At 40.8% G+C, this 14807-nt stretch overlaps 1 protein-coding gene across 3 annotated transcripts in view; it reads left to right on the top strand.

Annotated features, from left to right (window-relative positions):
- The window catches only part of TPR (translocated promoter region, nuclear basket protein), a 72386-nt gene extending 58125 nt beyond the window's left edge, over positions 1-14261 (top strand). For 2 of the 3 annotated variants that reach the window (XM_063134860.1, XM_063134840.1), the window contains 11 exons: positions 69-203; positions 581-671; positions 3275-3453; positions 5138-5206; positions 6006-6100; positions 7134-7237; positions 8252-8347; positions 8870-9026; positions 11869-11987; positions 13111-13209; positions 14045-14261. In XM_063134860.1, coding sequence (XP_062990930.1) covers positions 69-203; positions 581-671; positions 3275-3453; positions 5138-5206; positions 6006-6100; positions 7134-7237; positions 8252-8347; positions 8870-9026; positions 11869-11987; positions 13111-13209; positions 14045-14100 — 1200 coding nt within the window. In that variant the 3' untranslated portion in view covers positions 14101-14261. The remainder of the gene's footprint in view (positions 1-68; positions 204-580; positions 672-3274; positions 3454-5137; positions 5207-6005; positions 6101-7133; positions 7238-8251; positions 8348-8869; positions 9027-11868; positions 11988-13110; positions 13210-14044) is intronic. The other variant, XM_063134850.1, reaches the window with a different exon arrangement.
- Positions 14262-14807: the final 546 nt, after the last annotated feature.

Raw genomic sequence — 14807 nt, 5'->3', positions numbered from 1 at the left:
TTCTAAGCCAAATTAAAATTAGTCTATTTCACCCACACAATTCTGTTTTGCGCTAATGCTCTTGGTAGGAATATGAAGATGAGGAAGAAGATGAGGAAGATGACGACGATGAAGACACTGGAATGGGAGATGAAGGCGAAGATAGCAATGAAGGCACTGGGAGCGTTGATGGGAATGATGGCTATGAAGCAGACGATGCTGAGGTAAAAATAACAACCAAATTATGATGGTGTTAACTAAATCATTTGCTTTTACTTCAATGAAGGCAGTTTTGTGGGGGGGGGGGGGGGTTCAAACTACCTGAAATTAGAAATGAGCATAAAATCTCCCTTAATGCACAAAATCTCCCTTAATGCACTCCCTTAATGCACAAATAAATCTAATTTGATTTTGGTAAGAGAATAATCTTCAGATTAAGATTTGTCCTATTCATACGAATAGAAATATAGTTTGAGAGCTAGAGAAGTGCTTAAAGCATGGGGTGGTGTTTGTGAGTTAAAAAGGGTTCTTAAAGGCTTAGAGGAGATGACAGCTTTTTTATTACACTTAACGCCTCAGCTCTTTGATTTGTCTCTTTTAGGGTACTGATGGAATGGATCCCAGTACAGAAGCTGAAGAAAGTATTGCTGGAGGCGAAAGCAGCCAGAGAGCGGCTGACTCTCAAAACTGTGGTATAGTTCATTTGCTGTTTTCACGAAAAGTGTATATGTGTGGAGGCAGGGTGGGGTGGAGGACAGTCTTTGGAGATACCTTTCACTAGCAGTATCTTCTTGCAAACCTTGATTTTAGGGAAAGTATTTGTAAATGATTTGGAAATCATTTTAAAACATCACTTGGTTTCATATTGCAGATGGCCTGATTCAGTAAGTCAGAGTAGGAAAGGATGTATTGAAATCCCTGAAAGCCAGTAGTACAGTTTGTGGGTTCATTTATATGTCCTGTTCTAATTCTAACTTGGAAAAATATGCTCATTTTCCCAGCTTCTATTTTGCTGGCAAGGTATTAAAATGAAGTAGGCTTCATTTTAATGAAGTAAGTTTGCTGGAATTAAAACAATAGAACAACTTAAGAGAAAAATATAGAAGAATTAGGCCTGGGATGGCTACAAGAAGCTCTATTATCCCATGTCCTTAGGGACACTAACACAAAGATACATGCACTTAGAACTTTAACAGCATTTGAACGAGCAATGTTAATGGTAGGGGAAGGAGGGAAGGGAATAGTATCTTTAGTTTATGCTACCCAGATGGGCACAATGGAGGGCTTGAGGAAAGTGTGGGAAGGAGGTTTTGAACGAGAAATAGAAGAAGCTAGATGGAATAAATTATGGAACAACAGACCATTTAGATCAGTGGTTCCCAAAGTGGGCGGTACCACCCCCTTGGGGGCGTTGGGATTGCATAGGGGGGCGTTAAGAGGCAAGGGGGTGGCAGGGGGGGCGCTCGAGGTGGTCCTTTCCAAGAAGCGCCTCTCCAGAAGGTCTTAAAACTCAGGGACATTTTTATGGGAGAAGGTAGTTTGGTCCCAAGCCATATAGGGGAAGAATCCACAAGTGTATTAATACTGTTTAAGAAGCCCATTCCATCACATTAAGAATTTACAGAAGAGTGAGGTACTCTACCCTAGTTACTAAATGTGATATCTAATATTCTTGCTAAATGACTATCAGACTTTGAAAAGATGATATCGCTAGATCAAGTTAATCAATTATCTTTAATTGAATAAACTAAAAAAAATTAAATGGATTTTGAATAAATATTCAATTAATTGTTACTGTTTTGAATTTTATTGTTATTATCTTCCTTAGTGGGTCATTGAAAACCACTATTCTGAATAATGATTTTTATAGTGTAGGGTAGGGGGCATGGGGCATGAGTTTGTGGAACCAAGTATCTTTAGTTTATGCTACCCAGGTTACCTGAAAAAGTTTGGGAACCACTGATTTAGATCAATATCAGCTTCTATTTGAGAAACTTCTCTGAAAATATTGCATAGATGGTATTGAACACCAGTACAACTAGAGCACGTCACTAAAACTTAACAGTCCCCTGTGTTGGAGAGGCTGCAAGGTAAAAGGCACGTATTTTTATTTAGGGTGGTCTTGCTCATATATACAGGGATTCTGGAGATCCGTACATAGAGAATTAATCGTTATTACTAAAGAAAAAATTGTATATGATCCAGAATTATTTTTATTATCAATATACAAAGGACTTAATACTGGATTGAAATGTAAAGATCTAATAATATCCCTGTTGTCGGCTGCTCGTCAGACAATTACGCAGCAGTGGGAAAAACTGGACAATTTGAACTTAACTTCATGGTATGGAAATGTATGGTCTGTGGCAATATCAGAAAAAGTAACTTATGACTCACTTCAAATTCAAGGAAAATCAGAATAAACATCATTCAATGCCATATGGAGGAGATTCGTTCAATATGCATCAGAACCGGATGTACAACAATGTGTGCCTGCTTCAGTTCTTGCAATTTCTCTGAGCATTGCACGGTCTGACCTTGGGGTGATTTTGCTGGGACGTCCTCTCCTGGGAAGATTGGCAACTGTCTTGAATGTTTTCCACTTTTGAATCATCTTTCTCACTGTAGAATGACGGACTTTAAATTGTTTGGAAATGGCCTTATAACCCTTCCCATATTGATGGGCCGCAGCAATTGCTTCTCTAAGATCATTGCTGATGTCTTTCCTCCTTGGCATTGTGTTAACACACACCTGGATGCTCCAGACCAGCAAACTGAAAAAACTTTGCCTTTTATAGAGGTGGTCATACTTGCTGATGATCAATTAATCACGGACATTTGATTAGCAGCACCTGTCTGCTACTTAGCATCTTAATTCCTATGGAAGCAGTAAGGGTGTACTTCCTTTTTCACACATGGCTTCTCCATTTTGGCTTTATTTCTGTTAAATAAATCATGACACAGTGTAATATGTCATGCGTTGTTGTTCATCTGAGGTTGTATTTACCTAATTTTTAGACCTGCTAAGGAACAGATGATTGTTATTATGTCCTGATATGTAAAATCATACAATTCCAAGAGGGTGTAGTTTCTTTTTCACTCGACTGTATATAACTGCTGGTTTGATATTAATTGTTAGGGGATTGTTTGTACTCATTCTTTTTCTGTAACACTTTAAATACAAATTTGGAAAAAAAACACCTTACTGAATAGCGGTTCGGGAACTGGAAATGGCCGACTGCAGACTTTGGGGTTGCAAATATCCATTTGTAAATGTCGATTTCTTCATCGTCAGGTGAAGGGAGCACAGGTGTGGCAGAGTCCGCTTTCTCTCAGGAAAGCCTGAGAGACCAACAGCCAACTTCTGCTTCGGAAAGACAGGTGCCGCGTCCACCTCGGCCTCACCCCTTGCCCCCACGGCTGACGATTCACGCTATTCCAGCTCCACCACCAGAGCTGGGACCACCAGTACAGGTACGGAAACCACAGAGAAAGCTGCTCTAAAAAGTGGTCGTTCCTGTGCTTTTGGCATTAGATAGTTCCTTTTCATCTGAAATAAGAGCCTCCAGGGTAGTTGCGAATTGCCATACCTGGCGAAGTTTTATTTTCTCTTCACATTTGGCACTAGCTTTGTGCAGAAAGAGCAATAAAAGTGTCCAGGAATATAGTAATGGGTGTGTTTTGAATCCATCCAAAATAAAATAAATATTACCCCCAGTAAAAGTGTTATTAATAGCAGTCTTTAACCCAACAAAACCTCACTGAATGTTTACTCAAAGAAACACAAGGAATTTATAGTGCTGTTTTCCCCCCCATATTTTTCCAGTTCACTTCTCTATGCCTTAAGTGAATGTTTGGATATTCAGAGGTTGTGTCCTATGTTAGTGTTTTATGTTCATTTTCTCCAGATCCCCCCAGATTCTTCGAGGCAGTGTATATAGTCTTTGTTTCCTCACAAAAATCCTGTGAGGTATATCACACTGACAGATCGAAGTCACTCATGTAAGGCTGAGGAGTGAAGGGGTTTGAACCCAGATTTGTAGCAGAATTCTTCAGGTGTCTACTCAGAAGTAAGTCCCATTGAGTTCAATAGGGCTTAATCCAAGTAAATGCCCATGGCAGGGGCCCTGGAGATGATGTTGAAATCCAACAATATCTGGGGGGCCACAGGTATATTTATGATTTATTTATTTAAGTATTTTTATCCTCCTCAGCCAGAAAAGGCTCCCAGAGCAGCTTACACTCAATCAGTAAGCAAGCCCACAAGTTTACAATCTCAAAACAGACACGACACGCAAGAGAAAAGGAATGGGGAGGGAAGAGAAAAGAATTAAGTACAGGTTGACCACGTCTGGTGCATAGGATTGCAGCCTAAATCTAACGCTCTCACACGTACGCCAGACTGGTTCTCATCTATTTTCATTTATTTTTTATTGGGGAAGCTAGAAGTAACGTTCGGCAGAAAAAGGCGTCATGCGCTGGTATTGGTTGACAGGTCAATTTAAAAGGAGACTTCGTAGGGGGCTGGTTTAGGAGGCTCCTTCTGCTTCCTGTCTAGTCTGGTGCTGCAGCTTAACTAGACAGAAACCTCTTGAGTAGCAAAGAAGACTGCTCAACCCACTCATTGAATATACTTTCTGTAGCAGATGACAATAAAACCCAAGACAGTCATGAAACCTCATAGCGTTTTCTTCAAAGCAGGAATTATCACCCCCTCCCCTTTTTTTATAATCTTTCTTTCTTTTTCCCTCTACATGTTTTAAAACCTTGTGTGATATTAAATCTCCCATCTAAAATGTTTTAAATTTGATGTTAATGTCAGTTTAAGACAATTAGCCTTGAAGTGGGAGCTCTTAGCTGTTTAATATTAATTTTATTAATAGCAATAGTCATAAATTTATTAACTAGTTGATTAATTTAGGACTGCTAAAAACAGTTTAAAACGCTTCTTATGTTTTCCTTAGAATTACAGATTAATGAAGAAATGGGGTGGAATGGATTTAAGGAATGAGACCATGTGAAACTGATATGAACCAGGAATAGGCTGATTTGTCCATGCCTGTGTTAATGGGCTTGAGAATAGGTTTGGCCAATAGGCCTGAGATTTCTGCACCTAATTTTATCCTGAAGCATTTAAAATGTTTCCTTTAACTTACAGAGAATCCAGATGACTCGGAGGCAGTCAGTGGGACGTGGACTTCAGCTCACCCCTGGCATAGGCGGCATGGTAAGCGTTCCAGTTTTTAAACATAGATCCTTCCATTCATTAAGGGCAATGGCACTTTGGAGGGGTAGGGGAGGAGGCTGGAGGAGCCTCGGAATAAATAATATCCTTGCCTCCCCAGTCTCTTTCCCCTCCCTCCCACTGGAATGCCTCCTTTTCTTCTTCTCCGAGGTCTATTTTCCAACCTTAGAGAAGCACCCCAGGCGGTTCTCTCCCTGCCAGCAGGGAGGGGTCTGGGTCAGATCTTTGGCTCCCCCTTCCAAGGTCGAAACACTGTCTTTGGTTTTCGAAGCCATCCTATGGTCCCTGGCCGGGGACCGTAGGATTGCTCTCTCAGATCGTGCTATGGCAGGCTCCGGACTCATTTAGAGGCAGTTTGCTCCTGGCATTTCATGCATCCTAAAGTGAATTGAGTATCTGCATTGCAGCCTCCTCTCCTTGACAGAGTGAGTGTGGCCCCTTGCTGGTTTAAAATTATTTATCCCATTTTCTTTGAATTGGAGCTGATCCCAATGCAAATGCTAGAGAGGGTGTGTCTTTCTGTCTCTGCATTTATGTTACAGATAATAGAAATAAAAGGCTTGTGCCTTCGCTTGGGAACAGTTTCCTTGTGGTTCTCATTTGCTAACTTATTAATGGCTGATGTCCCTCAAAATATGAAACGGGGAAATGCATGAGCTGAATATAATCTCTTTTTATATCAGTAGTAACAGGCAAGGTATTGTAATTTTTTTAAAAAAAAAAATGGAATAGCAATAGGAATAGCTGTTGAGTTGCTTTGTCATTTTAATCATTTCTTCAGCAGCAACACTTTTTTGATGACGAGGACAGGACAGTTCCAAGCACCCCAACATTGGTGGTCCCACATCGTACCGATGGATTTGCAGAAGCAATCCAGTAAGTGGACTCTTGAGCTGTGACCCTGTAAGGTTGCATCTTCAGTGACTTAGCAGCATTACGGCCATCTAATAAAATGTAAAAAGAGCAGCAACCCCAACCGGTTCATCCTTTTAAAGTCACTGAAGCAGTTCAGAATAAATGGCTGGAACCCTGAGGTTTACAGGGTCCCCTTAACACACCCACACAGTTGAAAACACCAGCCCAAGGCCCTGTTATAAAGCACAATATCTTCTCTCAAAAGCCTTGCTACCTTGGCTGCACTTCCTCAAAACCTCCATTCCATTCCCAAACTGCTTTCGTAGCACAATGTTTCATGCAGTTTTAAAATCACTGCTGCTTGAACTCTCCTCAGCTGATAATAGTGAGCATCTTTCAAACTTGTCAACGTATCCCCTCTCTATTGCAGAAAATGCGGTCTTAGGGCATTATCCAAGTCAACACGACCATGAACATTAATTACCTTGTGCTAGCGCAGGTGCGGGCAGAACTTCCTGCTTGCAGGCCTAAACCAGCCCACAGGGCACCACAGTCTAGCTCGGGGTGTCTTTTGGGTTGCGCCATGGGGGCAGGGCCTAGGCTTCAAGCCCAGCCCCCCTGAAGAAAACCCCCTGAGACGGTGCCCCACTGCTATCTCTGATCTGACGCACACCAGCAGCAGGGACACTCAGCAAGGGGTGCTGGGATTCAGTCCTCATGTGCTACTGTAACAGACCTCTAGTGCAACACCAGTAGCGTGATGAGATTCCCAGCTTGCATGATTGATAATGTGCCAGAGATCCCTTACATTGGCTCAGTGTAATTTACATCTGCGCTTCTGTCAACTTAAATACTGCCTTTAGTTTCTTCGGTCAGCTGCTTGCCCTCGCCCTGTGGGAGGAATCCTATGCAAATACATCGCAGGGATAAATTCCACTTTCAGGAGAAAATTGTTATGCAGTCACCTTGTTCACTTATTTCCTTCTTCCCCATCTGTTATACTGATGAGTAATTAGCTAGTGATATATAATACTGAATGCAACCTTTCTTCCAGCTCCCCTCAGGTTGCCGGAGTTCCTAGGTTCAGGTTTGGACCTCCCGAAGATATGCCACAGAGTTCTGGACAGTCAGATCTTGGGCAACTCGCATCGCAAGGAGGTACAGATATACAAGCCAGTCTTTCTGTTTGATATTCAGCGGGGTTTGTAGAACAATGTAATTGGCAGACAATTCAAATATGATAATTTCCCACCACCACTGGCCTGCCTTAAAGAAAAAAGAAGAAGCTGGGGTGCTAAAGAGGTCGTGACATAATTTGTAGATCATTCTCTGCCTCTTTAAAAACACGCAAGCTCAAATTTCTCAAAAGTTGTATTTCTATCCTACAATTGCAAAATGTACTGTAAGATAGGCAGTTTGGGCCTGGAATTCAACATCTTCTAAATCGTACATTTCACTTGTTCAAATGAAACAAAATCTAGATTGTAGCCTTCAGAGGGTTAGAGAAAAATATACGGTGAATTCTCAGAGACTGTAGTAGGAAAACTGGTGAACAGTGGGGAGGATTTGGGAAAGGATTAGCATCGTTCCTTCCATCGTTCTCCCATGTCAGCTTTTCTTGTTCCAAATCCCTCTGGGACCATTGGAATGGTTAGAGGACCATTCCAATGGTCCTCTAACCCCAATCTATTTCTCCTTCTGCTTCTGTGTTCATTTTGGCTTTCTGACACCCTATTCTTTGTCAAAAATCAACTGTTTCAAACCCAGAATCTTAGAAGCGGAATAAATGAGACTTAAAATCTATGCAGGTTTACTGAATTGCATGTGCAGAATCTATTTTCTTCTGAGGAGGTATCAGACCAGGGGTTAACATCCCCTCCTCCCCAGAAAAGGCAGGGCTCGTGTGACCTAGCATTTGCTGCTAGGCTTGGTACTGCGAGACCACCAACTTACGTACATGGAGTGTGTGTTTTTCGTTATTGTGTAATGGAGAGTTAGGCCACTATTGTTTTTTGAAAAACAACAATAACAACAACCTTCATCTTAATGCTTCACGGAGGGTAGAGCCTAGCCAATACCATATTAAAAAAATTGAACTAGGATAGGGAATTAACTGTTATGTATATATCCTGCCCCTTAGGCTCAGATTAACTCCTCCCAAATTGCTTTTAGGATTAGGAATGTATGAAACCCCACTCTTCCTTGCCCATGAAGAAGAATCAGGTGGTCGTAGTGTCCCAACGACTCCACTACAGGTTGCAGCACCTGGTGAGTATTGGAAATAATGCTGGTTCTACAAGACATGAATTTATAATGGCTGCTACTTTGCTTACCTCTTCTTGCCACAGAAGGTGTTACCAAATATGCTGCTATATATTGGCGAACTGACTACCTTTTTTCTAAAATACAGCTGTTTGTTTAAGAAGAGTATACACTTGTAGGTTACTTTTATCTAAAGAGTGTCTTCCATGTGGGTTCCCAAGTAGAGTAGAGACCAGGGCCTGACTTCTTTAACAAACCAGCTATAGGCGAGGTGGCTGCATTGCAAGAATCACAGTGTAAAAGGTATCTCCTGTGACCTTGAATCCTTTATGCACCCACAGCAAAGACTTCTTTGAAATAATAATAATAATGCACCAATATATCCCATTTCACACTCGAATCAGTTGAATGTTACTGTATTTACATTTTCAAAATCTTGGGTTTCTTGACAGCAATTTGGGTCTGTGTAGCATAGAATGCTTGGATAATTGTGCCTTATTATCTGCTTTTGCCCTTCTTTGTTTTAAGTGTCTGTATTTACTGAAAGTACCGCTGCTGATGCTTCAGAACATGCGTCCCAGTCTGTCCCAATGGTTACAACGTCCACTGGAAACTTATCAACCACTTCGGAATCTGGAACAGGTGATGACGGTGATGAAGTTTTCGTTGAGGCAGAATCGGAAGGGTAAGTTCAAAGCATCAGTTGGTTAAGACCCTGCATGTATGTAATTGCTTGTATGTCACCATACTGAAATTTATTCTTCAGCTATATGGCAAAGAATGCATTCCGTTTTTTTCTGTCCAAGAAAATATACCCAAACCGAAATCAAGTAGTTTACAATAACAAAGTGATAACTTGAATACTTGAGCTACAGGCCTCCGGTTTTATTTCTACCTGCTTCACAACAACTGCTTCGTCTGGATCAGAATATCACAAACAGTTTAATGTTGCTTATGGTTGGGGAAAGAAGAGGATTTGTTGAGTTATATTCCTCATATTTCAACAACATTTTTAAGTCCTCCAAACTGGGATTGACTTGGATCCCCAGATAAAAAGACGCCAAGAACTCACCGCTCCTGGAGATTCACATCTTTTTGGATCCAGGTCAATCCTGGCTTGGGGGACTTAAAAACGGCCAGTGTTGCAGGACTGGACCACTTTAAAGTAGTCGTGTAGTGGCTAAACTGAGCTGTGAGTCACAAGGTCCCTAGAAATCCAGATTGGTGCATTGGTTAGTGTATCAAACTAGGACCAAGGAGGCCTGGATTCAAATCTTCACTTGTTGCAAGGGTTTCTGAGATAAGGCGTATAAAGCATTTTGAACACTCTTAGGCACCATGCAGGATTTAACACTTTGAAAGTGGTTTGAAAATGGTATATGGGCTGTCGTGGGCCACAGCATTTGTCAATTCCGTTATAAACCCTTATAAAGCTGTAGTGTAGATCCTGCCAGAAAGTGCTATTGAAATGGGATTGCCAAATAGCTGCAGGGTGTGAATCACAAATCAGTCCACGTACAGTGAAAAATCACATTCAAACTGGTCTTGTTTAGACTCTGTTATATTCTGGTGTTGGGTGATGTTGAAAATTACAGACAGCTCAAATGGTGAAGTGCCATTAAATTGTTCGGTACCAATAGTGGGCAGCAGAGGAAGTGTTTTTTTACCAAACCTTCTTTCTCTGGTTGACTCTGACCAATGCTCTCCTTTTTTCATTGCCAGTGTGTGTGGTCTGCAGAGCTGCTGCTGTTCAGCTTCATGCATGAGCTCAATCATTTTACTGCCAAGCTTTCATATCCAAAGGGGTTTGATAGAGCATTTTGGAAAACAGCATTTCTTTGGAAACCAAGACCTTAGAGTGACGCCCCACTATATTTTGTTCAGATGTGATCAGTCTTGGACACCCCTGTAGATATCACCTACAAAGTAACCGGGGAAAACAAATGGCCCGCAGAAAACCAGTGAGACAGAAAATATATTTACAATTTCAAGTTAGATCTATCGGAGGAGATAGATTGGAATCTTGCTGTAATTCCTACTCTAAACCCTGAAATCTGAAATGATTCCATCGTCCTTAAATAATCTTTGTGTAATGGAAGCTTCCCCACATTCTGTCAAATTCTGATATGGCCAGGAAAGAGAAGATGGAAGGGCAGGACAATTACATATAGCAGTAGGCTCAACTCTTTATGTCAGGATTCTTTACAGTTAATCCTGAATAGATTGTCACTTTGGCCCTCGCAAATGCTGCCCCAAAGTGAATTAATGGTATCCAGTTACTCCTAGTTAAAGTGATAATACTAGACTAGGCGAGAGCAAAATCTACCCTCCACCCTTACCATTGCATGGTCTAACTCTCAGTGACAGGAATCCTCCAGAGAGATGTAGTATGCATGCCTAAAATTCAATGTCATGGTGCTTGCCTGCGTCCCTAATTCCAAGTGGTGGAGGGTCATCGCAATATAAAGGTCCTCCCTTTTCTCTTACTCAAACTACTTCTCTCTCTCTCTCTCATAATGCCTGATGTTTCGGTAGTACATAAATACTGAATTTCAAGATGTGGGCTTCATCACTGAACCTTTGTCATTTCATTATTCCATCGCTACCTATTAATGATAATCAAGGTTTAACTGTGCAGTGCTGTCAGCATCCCAGTTGCTCTCTTTTAGTAATAAAAGAGATAGGAAGGACTTCAAATCTCAGCATGTTAGAAGCTTTAGCTATGTACTAGACTTAAGGAGAATTTCTACAAGATGATGTATAGATGGTATATGTCTCCCTCAAAATTAGCGAAAATGTACAGGGGTTGTTTGGGAGATTGCTGGAAATGTGAAGAACAAGAAGGAACTTTTTACCATATGTGGTGGTCATGTAAAAAAGCAAAATCTTTCTGGACTAAAATTCATTTATTAATGCAAAAAATTTTTAAAGATAAATATAAAAATGAAACCAGAAGCATTTTTGCTGGGACTTATGGATGATCAACTCCAAAAAAAGGACTGTTATTTTTGTGTATGACAACAGTGGCAAGACTAGTATATGCATGATACTGGAAAAAGACTCAAGTACCAATAACGGAGAAATGGCTCCTCAGGTTGGTGGAGATGGCGAAACTCACGGCGTTAGTAAGAGAAAAAACAACAACTTCATTTGCATTGGACTAGAAACCCCTGGTAGAGTATATACAAGAGTTGCAAAAGAATGATCTATTTGTGTTTCGATTTTATATATAATCTGTGGTTTTTATCTAACACTGGGCTGGCTAAAAGGGATAGTAACTGATAGCTTCAATTACTACTTCACTGCCTCAAATGGATTATGGCCTTTTGTATATGTGTTTTGCTTTCTGTAGAAAATAACAAAATTATTGAAGACAAAAAGAAGTTTTAGCTATAGAAAGAATTTTGGAGATGGCATCGGAGTTAACATCCCATGGCAACCTGGGTGGATTTTGTTACACAATTTCCCGTGCCGTTTTAAACTTTTCCCTGGCAGTCTCATTTCACCCTGATTTCCCTTTTCTCTAGAATTACTTCAGAGGTTGGACTAGAAATTGATAGCCAGCAAGAAGAAGAATCAGCTCAAGCTCCTGATGAGTCAGACCTTCCTTCTACCAGTCAAGATCCTCCTTCCAGTTCATCTGCAGGTACAATTCAGTCCCATCAAATCTTGTTGGTCTGGAGAACCCATTTGGAGAACTATTACATTGATGAGCCCAGCCGAATTCAGATAATTAAGCTTTAAATTTTGAACTTTTCAGTTAGGAAGTATTTTCCCCCACCACCTTTGGTCTGTATTCATAGAGGAGCAATTGCGATCTGTTCAGTATGGGAAGGGAGGTCGCTCATCTGATCCCAGTGATGGGAAGAAAGGGGGCCCAGGTAGATCCTTGTGGCTTGAAAGGTCTAATCAAGCATACGGTGTGGTCATCACTTCTCCAGACTTTTGACCTGCATTGAGCAGGGGGTTGGACTTGATGGCCTTGTAGGTCCCTTCCAACTCTGCTACTCTATGATTCTATGATTTCTTCTGCTTTCCCTTACGATTGAGTTGGGGATGGATGAGTCAGTCTATGTCAGTGTGGCGTAGTGGCTAAAGTGTTGGACTCAGCCATGGAAACCCACTGGGGGCCTTTGGGCCCAACCCACCTCACAGGGGTTGTTGTTGTGAGGATAAAATGGAGAGGAGGAGGATTATGTATGCCACCTTGGGTTCCTTGGAGGAAAAAAGGCAGGGCATAAATGTAATAATAAATAAAAATACATGTGTTCAATCCTAAATCCATCTTTCTCATCATCTGCAATTTGATTTTTAAAACCATGTAAGGATTCACGTTTAAAGCATACACATTTCCGTATGCATTTTCAAGCCAAAAACGTCATTGCAAAAGTGCACAACCTGAAGGAGAACTGCATTCTAATCCACATATTTGTCCAGGAGGCATACATTAGTTTGGCTCACTTAAAAATTTGGACTGAACAAAATTTTCCAAAAATCCCTTCTGCCAAGTAAATTTCTCAGTATAGAGGAGTTTCTCTATCTCCACTTAATATTGAAGTACAGTTGGGGATAAAAATTAACGTTAACTAGAGAGCAACATGTAAAAAGATGGAAGCCACTTGTTTTTCCACTTAGCAATTTTATTTGCTGGAACCTCACAAATCTGGAGTACAAAAATCAAGAAAAGAGCTTATATGTTGAAAATCACCCGTGACTATTACAACACAAGTCACTACGATCATGTCCTTACTTCTTTGCTTCCCTTTCAGACACAAGCAGTAATCATCCCAAGCCTTTCCGACGGGTTAGACTTCAGCCACCAACGTCAAGAACTGTAGTTCGTGGTCGTCAGTTTAACAAGCAGAGGGGTAGGTGTCCTTCAGTGCTATAGCCTGGCTTTATTAAGCCTTACATGATTTCTAATAAGTTTGCTGTTAACAAAAATGGATTATGTATTGAATAGTACTGCAGCCACCAAACACCATGCATGGGGATTAGAGATACTGGATTATGTGAAATTCTTTACCCCAAAGACATTAAAATATATGGCAACCCAAATACTCATTTAGAAATGACAATATTTAAAGTTGATGTGGAACAGTGTATGGTTTTCTACAGTATGTGAGTTGCAGTAGCCAGCAACAAATAAATAGAAGTAGCTCCTCAGTAGAGCTTTAAAAGAAATAATAATCTCTAAATTACTTCTTCATTTTTTTTAATGAAGATCTTGTCAGAGGCCGTGATATCTGGAACGGCTTCAAGAATTGATCTTCCTTAAACATGGAGATTAGTTGCATTAAAAGAAATCGGAACTTAATTCCAAATAATTAATTTTTACCATCAACATGCCAGCCATCTCCAAAGTGAATTGTTCCTATAAGCCTGTAAGAAGGAATCAACCTAGTTCTCAGTAACACATTGGAGTGAACTAGAAGGTATCCCCAGCACAGTCTGCTGTTTTTGATTATACCTACAATAGGTGGAATGGAATGGAAATCTCCGCCGCAAATTAAGCATGTGGTATCTAGTATGGTTCTGACTATGGGGAGACTTTTTTCCAGTATAAGATTGTGAAATTACTTTCCTAAAACGGCAGTAGTAGGAGGCTGGTTTCCAAGGAATCGACTGACATTTAAAGTAGCAAAAGGCTAATAGCAGTGAATTGGAATAAAAATAAATGAATACTCTTACTTTTTCTTACAGGTGTAACTCACGCAATGGGTGGCAGAGGAGGCCTGAACAGAGGCAATATTAATTAAATTCTGTACAAATTTTGGAAACTGTGTATACTGTCTAGTCTGCCTTTATTCTGTATTAGTGTAATGGCTTTCAAGCTTAAAGCAGTTTTTTATTTTAAATTTGGATTGCTCTATGAACTTTTCATTGTCTTTTATTAATAAAAATTAGAGAAACTGTCAAACATAGTTGCTTGTTGTTGAGTGCTGAGCTTCCAAATCATTCTAAAGGACACTTGTACCAGGCTTTGGACACAGTCTGCCCAGTCTTCAGTGTGACTGGCCTTGCTATTCTGCTGCCCATATCCACGTTGTAGTATTGATCTGAAAGAGAGAGAAAAACGTGCAATCTAGATGTAACCTCACTGGCCGCGTTCGGACGTCACGAGAGCCCATGATGGTAGCTTGTTTTTGAAATAGTCCGTGATCTTTGCCACATCTGGGCTGATAAGCTACTGTGTATAATTTGACTCACCACCACTCCCTGTCCTCTAAGTTTGCCATCGGGAGGCACCTGACCCAACATCAAAACCCTGCATGACTAGTCACCAGGAGCAAAAATCCCGAGTGCACCAAAAAGGGGGTGATGGCTATAAAACTGTGGGACTTTGCAAGATTGGGGCAACACTTCACACACAGCCTCTCCTAATCGGGACGCACCCAATCCAACAAGGAAACCTTTGTAATTACATGTGGAGGAGGGTAAATCCTGAGTGCACCAAAAAGGGAGC

Source organism: Elgaria multicarinata, chromosome 1, assembly GCF_023053635.1.
Source record: "Elgaria multicarinata webbii isolate HBS135686 ecotype San Diego chromosome 1, rElgMul1.1.pri, whole genome shotgun sequence".
In the NCBI taxonomy this organism is placed as follows: domain Eukaryota; kingdom Metazoa; phylum Chordata; class Lepidosauria; order Squamata; family Anguidae; genus Elgaria; species Elgaria multicarinata.
This window is presented reverse-complemented; position numbering and strand designations above follow the sequence as displayed.